The sequence below is a fragment of the Lolium perenne genome, chromosome 7 (assembly GCF_019359855.2).
Source record: "Lolium perenne isolate Kyuss_39 chromosome 7, Kyuss_2.0, whole genome shotgun sequence".
Classification (NCBI taxonomy): domain Eukaryota; kingdom Viridiplantae; phylum Streptophyta; class Magnoliopsida; order Poales; family Poaceae; genus Lolium; species Lolium perenne.
In genome coordinates, this window is record NC_067250.2 from 119,022,885 (window position 1) to 119,034,200 (window position 11,316).

The 11,316-nt window shown below is 47.4% G+C and overlaps 1 protein-coding gene across 1 annotated transcript; it reads right to left on the reverse strand.

Moving 5' to 3' along the window:
- Positions 1–9,744: 9,744 nt before the first annotated feature.
- LOC127323751 (chemocyanin) lies at positions 9,745–10,993 on the reverse strand. Its single transcript, XM_051351873.2, has 2 exons — positions 10,709–10,993; positions 9,745–10,357 (listed from the first exon to the last, which is right to left on the reverse strand). Exons 1-2 carry the CDS (start codon positions 10,869–10,871, stop codon positions 10,002–10,004), a joined length of 519 nt encoding a protein of 172 aa, XP_051207833.1. The 5' UTR covers positions 10,872–10,993; the 3' UTR covers positions 9,745–10,001.
- Positions 10,994–11,316: the final 323 nt, after the last annotated feature.

Below are 11,316 nucleotides of genomic sequence, written 5' to 3' on the forward strand. Positions count from 1 at the left end.
TCAATCTTATCACTCAAGGAAGAGGTTTCTTGTAATTTACCTTCTTACCTTGTGGAGCTCTTTCCGTGTGCCATTCAGAGTAATTAATCATCATATTATCAAGAAGCTTTGTTGCTTCACCAAGAGTGATGGACATAAAGGTACCTCCAGCAGCTGAATCCAATAGGTTCTGTGAAGAAAAATTCAGTCCTGCATAAAAGGTTTGGATGATCATCCAAGTAGTCAGTCCATGGGTTGGGCAATTTTTAACCAATGATTTCATTCTTTCCCAAGCTTGTGCAACATGCTCAGTATCCAATTGTTTAAAATTCATTATGCTACTCCTTAAAGATATAATTTTAGCAGGGGGATAATATCTACCAATAAAAGCATCATTGCATTTAGTCCATGAATCAATACTATTCTTAGGCAGAGATAGCAACCAATCTTTAGCTCTTCCTCTTAATGAGAAAGGAAACAATTTTAATTTTATTATGTCGCCATCTACATCTTTATACTTTTGCATTTCACAAAGTTCAACAAAATTATTGAGATGGGCAGCAACATCATCAGAACTAACACCAGAAAATTGCTCTCGCATAACAAGATTCAGTAAAGCAGGTTTAATTTCAAAGAATTCTGCTGTAGTAGCAGGTGGAGCAATAGGTGTGCATAAGAAATCATTATTATTTGTGGTTGTGAAGTCACACAACTTAGTATTTTCAGGAGTACCCATTTTAGCAGCAGTAAATAAAGCAAACTAGATAAAGTAAATGCAAGTAACTAATTTTTTTGTATTTTTAATATGGTGTATGCAAACAAGACAGTAAATAAAACTAGCAACTAATTTTTTTGTGTTTTGATTTAGTGCAGCAAACAAAGTAGTAAATAAAATAATGCAAGACAAAAACATAGTAAAGAGATTGCGATGTGGAGACTCCCCTTGCAGCGTGTCTTGATCTCCCCGGCAACGGCGCCAGAAAATAGTCTTGATACGCGTACAACACGCGACCGTTGGGAACCCCAAGAGGAAGGTGTGATGCGTACAGCGGCAAGTTTTCCCTCAGTATGAAACCAAGGTTTATCGAACCAGTAGGAGCCAAGAAGCACGTTGAAGGTTGATGGCGGCGAGATGTAGCGCGGCGCAACACCAGGGATTCCGGCGCCAACGTGGAACCTGCACAACACAACCAAAGTACTTTGCCCCAACGAAACAGTGAGGTTGTCAATCTCACCGGCTTGCTGTAACAAAGGATTAGATGTACAGTGTGGATGATGATTGTTTGCAGAGAACAGTAGAACAAGTATTGCAGTAGATTGTATTCAATGTAAAAGAATGGACCGGGGTCCACAGTTCACTAGAGGTGTCTCTCCCATAAGATAAATAGCATGTTGGGTGAACAAATTACAGTTGGGCAATTGACAAATAGAGAGGGCATGACAATGCACATACATGATATGATGAGTATTGTGAGATTTAATTGGGCATTACGACAAAGTACATAGACCGCTATCCAGCATGCATCTATGCCTAAAAAGTCCACCTTCAGGTTATCATCCGAACCCCTTCCAGTATTAAGTTGCAAACAACAGATAATTGCATTAAGTATGGTGCGTAATGTAATCAATAACTACATCCTCGGACATAGCATCAATGTTTTATCGCTAGTGGCAACAGCACATCCATAACCTTAGGGGCTTCTGTCACTCCCCCAGATTCACGGAGACATGAACCCACTATCGAGCATAAATACTCCCTCTTGGAGTTACAAGCATCAACTTGGCCAAAGCATCTACTAGTAACGGAGAGCATGCAAGATCATAAACAACACATAGATTGATAATCAACATAACATAGTATTCTCTATCCATCGGATCCCAACAAACACAACATATAGCATTACAGATAGATGATCTTGATCATGTTAGGCAGCTCACAAGATCCGACAATGAAGCATAATGAGGAGAAGACAACCATCTAGCTACTGCTATGGACCCATAGTCCAGGGGTGAACTACTCACTCATCACTCTGGAGGCGACCATGGCGGTGTAGAGTCCTCTGGGAGATGAATCCCCTCTCCGGCAGGGTGCCGGAGGCGATCTCCTGAATCCCCCGAGATGGGATTGGCGGCGGCGGCGTCTCTGGAAGGTTTTCCGTATCGTGGCTCTCGGTACTTGGGGTTTCGCGACGAAGGCTATTTGTAGGCGGAAGGGCAGAGTCGGGAGAGTCACGAGGGGCCCACACGATAGGCCGGCGCGGCCAGGGCTTGGGCCGCGCCGCCCTACTGTGGCGCCGCCTCGTGGCCCCACTTCATCTTCTCTTCGGTCTTCTGGAAGCTTCGTGTGAAAATAGGCCCCTGGGCGTTGATTTCGTCCAATTCCGAGAATATTTCCTTACTAGGATTTCTGAAACCAAAAACAGCAGAAAACAGCAACTGGCTCTTCGGCATCTCGTTAATAGGTTAGTGCCGGAAAATGCATAAATATGACATAAAGTGTGCATAAAACATGTAGGTATCATCAATAATGTGGCATGGAACATAAGAAATTATCGATACGTCATCAACGCCCACAAAACCATTGTGTTCTACTCGTGCAACCATCTATGCATAGACACGGCTCTGATACCACGGTAGGGATTCGTTGCATAGAAAACAAAAATTTTCCTACCGCGAACACGCAATCCAAGCCAAGATGCAATCTAGAAGATGGTAGCAACGAGGGGATTATCGAGTCTCACCCTTGAAGAGATTCCAAAGCCTACAAGATGAGGCTCTTATTGCTGCGGTAGACGTTCACTTGCCGCTTGCAAAAGCGCGTAGAAGATCTTGATCATGGCGCCACGAACGGGCAGCACCTCCGTACTTGGTCATACGTTCGGTTGTTGATGAAGACGACGTCCACCTCCCCGTTCCAGCGGGCAGCGGAAGTAGTAGCTCCTCTTGAATCCGGCAGCACGACAGCGTGGTGTCGGTGGTGGTGGAGAAACCCGGCGGAGCTTCGCTAAGCGTGCGGGGAAGAAGGAGTAGTGGGGTGGCTAGGGTTTGGGGAGAGGGGGGCGCCGGCCATCTAGGTGGTGCGGCCACCTTGTGTTGTTAGGGTGGCCGGCCCCCTCTCCTTGGCCCTCATTATATAGGTGGAACACCCAAGAGTTGGTCTACAAGTCTTCGAATAAGACCCCAAACCAAAACCTTCCATATCACATGAAACCTACCCAAGCTAGGACTCCCACTAGAGGTGGGATTCCCACCCTTCCTTGGGAGGGGGTGGCCGGCCCCCTTAGGGGAGTCCACTTGGGACTCCTCCCCCTTTAGGGTTGGCCGGCCATGGTGGTGGAGTCCCTTTGGGACTCCGCCTTCCAAAGTGGTTTCTTCCGGACTTTTCTAGAACCTTCTAGAACCTTCCATAGAACCTTCCGGATCATTTTAAATCTTATAAAATGACTTCCTATATATGAATCTTATTCTCCGGACCATTCCGGAACTCCTCGTGATGTCCGGGATCTCATCCGGGACTCCGAACAAATATTCGAACTCCATTCCATATTCAAGTTCTACTATTTCAACATCCAACTTTAAGTGTGTCACCCTACGGTTCGCGAACTATGCGGACATGGTTGAGTACTCACTCCGACCAATAACCAATAGCGGGATCTGGAGATCCATAATGGCTCCCACATATTCAACGATGACTTTAGTGATCGAAAGAACCATTCACATACGATACCAATTCCCTTTGTCACGCGATATTTTACTTGTCCGAGGTTTGATCATCGGTATCACTCTATACCTTGTTCAACCTCGTCTCCTGACAAGTACTCTTTACTCGTACCGTGGTATGTGGTCTCTTATGAACTTATTCATATGCTTGCAAGACACTAGACGACATTCCACCGAGAGGGCCCAGAGTATATCTATCCGTCATCGGGATGGACAAATCCCACTGTTGATCCATATGCCTCAACTCATACTTTCCGGATACTTAAGCCCACCTTTATAACCACCCATTTACGCAGTGGCGTTTGATGTAATCAAAGTACCTTTCCGGTATAAGTGATTTATATGATCTCATGGTCATAAGGACTAGGTAACTATGTATCGAAAGCTTATAGCAAATAACTTAATGACATGATCTTATGCTATGCTTAATTGGGTGTGTCCATTACATCATTCATACAATGATATAACCTTGTTATTAATAACATCCAATGTTCATGATTATGAAACTAATCATCCATTAATCAACAAGCTAGTTAAGAGGCATACTAGGGACTCTTTGTTGTTTACATATCACACATGTATCAATGTTTCGGTTAATACAATTATAGCATGGTATATAAACATTTATCATAAACATAAAGATATATAATAACCACTTTTATTATTGCCTCTTGGGCATATCTCCTTCATCGGGCACGGTATTGTCCTGCGCTGGTGACTGCATGTCGGTGTCCTCGTCCTTGGAAAGATCTGGTCTTGTGCGGCTTGGCCTCCACCGGAGATGCCACCTCGGGTTTGCGCATGTAGATCGGTCAGATCTCTGGGTGATGAGAGGTAGCAGCTTACTTGATCTGTCTAGGGTGACTCATGCCCTGAGGACCGGAGCAGGTGCTAGTGCAGTTCCTCCTTCTCTCCCGTGTCTGCTCTTAGCGGTGCCATCCATGCGACATCTCTGTCCTAACCCTCCACTCGGCCCTCGCCTAGCCTCTACACTGGCCCAATGAGGCAAAGGTCCCATCTTTCTGATGCATTGGTGCTTCTCTAGTGATGTGGTTGTATCACGGTTGGTGCTACGCCACCTGAGTGTCACTGCAGTATCCGGTCCTTCCTCAAGTGGTTGGTGTGCGGAAAAAGCCAATGCTCGGATGAAAGCCATGCCAGGTCTATTCGTTGTCGACCACGGTGACGCTCTTGGGCGTTGTTCACATCCTTAATTAGAGGCCTTTGTTGAGCCTCGTATTTGTACCCATCATGGTTGTTGGTGAAAATCTTGGCCCTTGATGGGTCACATAACTGCGACACTTAAGTGTCCTCCCCCTTCGTGGAAACATTGCTTGTTGAACCTTGATTTGCGTCATTCTCTTTGTTTACTCGTTGTGTGTTCATCAGTGGCTAGAGGTTGCACATGCGTATTTGGTTGGTAAGTTCCGGTGATGCTGTTGGCGACATCCTCCGTTGTTTAATTGATCAAGACGAAGACCTCCCAAGGGCGTCCAACTGTCATATCTTAGCTTGGTGTAGGCCTTCTCCTTTTGTTTTCGATGCCGTTTTTCACTATTTTGTGCTTGTTCTTTAAGCTGGTTCGTAACCCCAACGTCAGTGTGTGGTTGTAACCTAGCTGTAAGTCCTAGTCGACTGATGGCTTGTTAATTCAAAGTCAGGTTCACTTCGAGCCAGCCTCCAATTTTTTTTTCTTTAAGTCATGTTCAGGTAAGAAAATACCCTTTCTCTCATGAATCTTGATGCAGAGACAGGCGTTTCCTCCTTTATATAAGAAAAAACTAGGTGCACTTGGGCAAAGAGTTTTGGATATTGTGCTTTCTTGTAAGTGTGTTGAGGCTTCGGGGTTGTTGTGTTTGTGGTACAATGCTGTAGCGAATGTGGCATTATCGGCTTTCGGTGCGCTTAAACTTTGCTAAGTGAGATGGCATGTAGTGCCTTCGTCCATGAAACATGTCTTTGTTAGAGGAATATGCGTGTTGTATTATCAGGGGGCCAAAGGCCACAATATATAGTACATGTACAGGTGCACATATGCAGAAAGCCCCCTAACATATGGGAAAACTACAATAGACAGATATATACATCTAACACCCCCCCTCAAACTCATGGTGGATCCACAACACTGAGTTTGGAGAGTAAGAAATCATGCTGCGCTCGAGTCTGTGCCTTCGTAAAGAAATCCGCCAACTGCAAATCTGAAGGCACATAATGAACCGCAACAACATCATCACATGCACAGGCACGTGTGTAAAAAGCATCCACACCGATATGCTTGGTCAGCTCATGCTTGACCGGATCACGTGCAATACTGATAGCACCTGTACTGTCAGACAAAAGTGGAGTGGGTGTCGTAACAGAGACCCCAAAATCTGCAAGCAACCACCGTAACCAAGTCACCTCAGCAATCAACAAAGCCATAGCCCGCAACTCAGCCTCAACACTCGAATGGGAAACTGCGACCTGTTTCTTCGTCTTCCAAGCAACAAGCGAACCACCAAGAAACACACAGTAAGCAGAAAGCGAACGACGATCCGTAGGATCACTCGCCCATGTAGCATCTGAATAGCACTGGAGCTGGAGAGAGCTGGAACGGGGAAAGAAAAGGCGACGAGTGATCGTGCCACGAAGATAACGAAGAACACGGAGAAGATGACTATAGTGAACAGTGGTAGGAGCTGAGACAAACTGACTCAGAATATGAACAGGATAAGAAATATCTGGACGAGTGACAGCAAGATAAACAAGACTCCCAACAAGATGGCGATAACGGGTGGGATCGGGAAGAGGATCACCATCGATGGGACGAAGCTTAACATTAAGCTCCATAGGAGTATCGGCTGTGCGCTCATCCCCAAGAGCAGCACGAGCAAGAAGATCCTGAATGTACTTTTCTGAGAGATAGAAAAGCCATCAGAAGTGGAGGAAACCTCAATGCCAAGAAAATAGCGAAGAGGACCAAGATCGGTCATAAGCGATCACGAAGACGAGCCTTGACGAAGGCAATATACTCAGGATCATCACCAGTAATGATCATATCATCAACATAGAGAAGAAGAAGAGTACGTCCACGAGGAGAAGTGTGAACGAAAAGTGCCTTTGGATCATGAAGACTAGGAGAGAAACCAGCAGCGATCACGACGAGCGAAAGCGCTCAAACCAGGCACGAGGGGCCTGTTTGAGACCATAGAGAGAACGTCGAAGACGACAAACCATCCCATCGGGAACAGAATACCCAGGAGGAGGCTGCATGTAAACCTCCTCACTCAACTCGCCATTAAGAAAAGCATTCTGAACATCAAGCTGGGAGACAGACCAGCGGCGAACAGCAACGGCAAGAAGGGTACGCACGGTAGTCATATGAGCCACGGGGCAAAAGTCTCATCATAGTCACGGCCGTGCTCTGCTGAAAACCACGAGCCACAAGACGCGCTTTATAGCGCTCAAGAGATCCATCAGAGCGAGTCTTAATTTTATAGACCCGCTTACACGTGATGGGACGAACACCAGAAGGGGGAGAAACAAGATCCCAAGTGCCAGTGCGCTCAAGCGCAGCGATCTCCTCAGCCATGGCAAGCTGCCATTCAGGATGACGCTCGGCATCCCGATAAGAAGTCGGCTCGGAAACGACAGAGAGACCATACTGACTAGAAGAGTAACGAACTAGAGCACGACGCTGACGAACAGGCCGGGAAGGGGGAAGCTCATCAGCAGAAGACAAGTCATCAGAAGAAGAGGAAGAAGGGACAACATCGGAAGGAGCCAAAGCTGGAGAATGAGGAGTACTAGGTGGACTAGACGAACGAGAGGATGGCGCCGAAGGGGGCGCATCAGAAGTAGGAGGGAGGGGAGGAGGGACAACAAGGGGTGCATCCGGAAAAAGAAGAAAAGAGATATCATCCACCGGGTAAGTACCCGAGGTGGGGCGAGGATAGAAGGGACGCGTCTCATCAAATGTGACGTCACGAGAGATGCGCATCCGACGACCAACGGGGTCCCAACAGCGATAGCCCTTATGCTCATCACTGTATCCGAGAAAAACACACTCAACAGACTGAGCGGTCAGTTTGGTGCGTTCGCGAGGAGGCAGAAGGACATAGCAGACGCAACCAAATGAACGGAGAGTCGAGTAGTCTGGAGAAACACCAGAGAGACGCTCGAGAGGAATGCCACCCTGTAGAGCAGCGGAAGGCTGAATGTTAATGAGGTGGGCCGACGTAGCGACAGCCTCAGCCCAGAAATGTGGCGGAAGAGAAGAGGCAATCATCATAGCACGGGTGGTCTCAAGAAGATGACGATGCTTACGCTCGGCGACGCCATTTTGAGTATGCGCGCCGGGACAAGAAAACTGAGCGAGGGTGCCCTCCTCAGCAAGGACACCACGAAGGTGCTGAGAGATATACTCACCAGCAGAATCAACACGGAACACGCGGATGGGTGAAGAATACTGAGTGCGGACCATGGCCGCAAAACGCTGATAAATAGAGAGCACCTCACTGCGAGAGTGCATGAAAAACACCCAGGTGTACCGTGAAAAATCATCAATGAATAAGATATAGTATCGATGGCGCCCTTTTGAAGCGAAGGGAGCCGGACCCCAAACATCTGAATGGACTAAATCGAACGGTCGCTGAGAGACAGACACACTAGTAGGATAGGGAGCAGGGAGCGCGACGCGCAGATCGGCAGGGAGGCCGGCGGCGCGGGAGCAGGCAGGGCGACACGCGCGGGAGGAATCGGCTGGGCGGAATCGGCCAGGAGAGATTGGAGCAGACGAATCGGGCGACGGACTGGAGGTTGAACAAGCAACGTCGGCCGAGAAACTAGAGGATCAATATTTGCTCTGATACCATGTTAGAGGAATATGCGTGTTGTATTATCAGGGGGCCAAAGGCCACAATATATAGTACATGTACATGTGCACATATGCAGAAAGCCCCCTAACATATGGGAAAACTACAATAGACAGATATATACATCTAACAGTCTTAACTTTGTCTAAATTTGTACTTAGAGTATTTGGTTTGTTTATGTTTTTTCTATTAGCAAACACTTCTTTTTTATGAAATGAGAATAAACTCCAAATTTCATTTCATCAACTGAAAATTAATAAAATAGAGTATCGTGCATCCCGGTTGATTTGCCCGATCAAGAACTTTAGTTCTATGATCATGAAACTGAACTCCTGATTTGAGAACGTCGGCTCCGTCAACTGAACAAGCAACTGAACCTGTTTTCTTTTGGTAAACTGGTTACTCTTTTCAACTCTACTGGACAATGCACTTCCAAGGAAAGACAAACTTGAAATGCGTATCCCTACTCACCAGTCACCACTCACCACCCAAGACACCAACAACTCCCACCATGGCTGGAAGGAACTCGCGTGTTCTTTGCCCCGGTCATTATCATTGTCCTCTACTTTCTTTCTTGACAGAGTCTACTTGCCTTTTTCGTCGCACAGTCCACCTCATCAGTTCGGAAGTTGGCACGACCTAGCTTGGACCGAGAACTTTGCTGACCCCATGATTCGCACGGCCGGCCGGAGCAGGTGTTGACGATAGAAGCTTTCTGTTCCGCGGAGTTCTGAATCACACTGAAAAGGAATTGCCAGTCTCGCCGTTTAATATCTTCTTTGAGTAGTCCTCCATCGATCTTAGTACCAACCAATCCCACTCCACGAAGTCCTCTCGCAAAAGTAAGCTGTCAACAAGTTGTACACTCCAACTTATCATCTACGGAGTATCTCTGTCATTTCGGTGTTGCTTTCTCTGAAAATGTTGTAAAGTATGTGAACGTTTTGGAACTTCTGATGACACGTAGCCGTCCCTAACCAAACTGATTTCGTCCGATCTTGTTGTCCTCCAACAATTCCGTTCTTTCCTCCTAGTCCAGTCACATTCTTTACAACCGCCTACCCATAAGCCATAACCTAACCTCACAAATAACTCTGACTCTCATGCATGAGTCACGACCACAAAGAAAACTAAGACAGACAAGCAAAAGCAGTTAAACCTCATGCATTGCTCAGCATGACCAGATCCAAACTTACTAAGCCACAGTGATATATATTACTGCTAGATAGAGAGAAACATCAGGGATGATAATCCATACAAGTCACTCACACCAACTACCACTAGGAAATCAACCAAATATTACACCAGGTAGCCAACAACTCTCCCGTAGAAACTAGCGTGCTGCATGTCGCGCGTGGCCGTCAGAGGAAAACGTACATACAACGGTCGGTCGGTGAAACTCCCCAAGAACGAGCTATCTCTGCACTGCCTCTGCCCTGGCGCGGCGGATCAGAAGAGGGCGAGCTTGACGAGCACGCCGGCGACAGCCGCGAGGACGGGGACGGAGTGGAGGCTGGCGGGCGCGCTGGACGGGGTGGGGCTCGAGGGGGCGGTGGGCGGGGTGCTGGCGCCAGGCGGCGCTGGGGCGGCCGGCGGGGTGCCGGAGCTGGAGTCGGCGACGGTGATGGCGAGCTTCATGCCGTTAGCGCAGTGGGTACCGATGGTGCAGATGTAGTAGTGGTCGCCAGCGGTGAGGGTCTTGGTGGTGGTGCCGCTGTTCTCGCCGTTGGTGGTGCTGGAGCAAGCGTCGTACTCCTTCTTGGTGACCTCGGTCACCGTGTGGGCCTGGCTGCCATAGTTGAACACTGAAAAATGAAACAGAATATTAGGACCAAACACCGCTAGTGTTGCTAGTTGTGATCACTTTTCGTTCAAAATTTTCCCGTTATTACAATTTTCTGCTGTGTTACTACTCTCACATGAAAATGATAACGTAAATATAGTTACTGGAAAACATAGTTTTACTGTATTATATTTTCAGTTTCATCAAGAGAAGTGCTGAACTAACTTGCAACCTGTAAACATCAGCTGTAAATTTTGTGTTTTGGAGAGGGTCTAAGTGTTCAGAGGTTCTAGTGACACGAAGAGATCCTTAGCACTAGCAGCATCTCGATCGAACTCAAAACGATTGCTCAGAGTTAAGTTAAAGAACTAACCGAGCGTGTCTCCAGCCACGAAGGTTTTGCCACTGGCCCAGGTGGCGTAGTTGGGGCCGATGGTCCACCCCTGCGAATCGCCGACGGTGAACGACGCGGCGGAGGCCGCGGCGGCGCAGCCCAGGACGACGAGGAGCGCGATCAGAGCGGAAGATGACGCCATGGTGCTCTCGTCGGAGCTCTTGGGAGCTGGGGAATGGAGCTTGCCGAGGATAGGGAGGAACGAGTTAGCTAGCTATCGATGAGTGTCTCTCGCAAGTGAGTGGATTGCACAATTGACAGGGGAGGCTCGAGCGTCCTTATATAGAACCATACCGGCTACAGGGTTGTTACGTACGGGCTTATGGGGAGGATCGGATGCAGCAGTTGGCTAGTGTTTGCGTTACTACAGGAAGAAAAAAAGGTTTTGTTAGTTCCAAAATTTTCTTGCGCCGCCTTTTTTCTTCTTCCTGCGCCACCTTTTTTATTGAACACCTTGCACCACCTTTGGTATTGACGTACTGTCAATGTGAAATGGTTGATTCGCAATGTTTAGCAATGTCCCTTGCTTGTACTTCCCTGTTAGGCTGTTACAGGTATTTTAGTATGAGGAATTGCTCCGTTTCAAA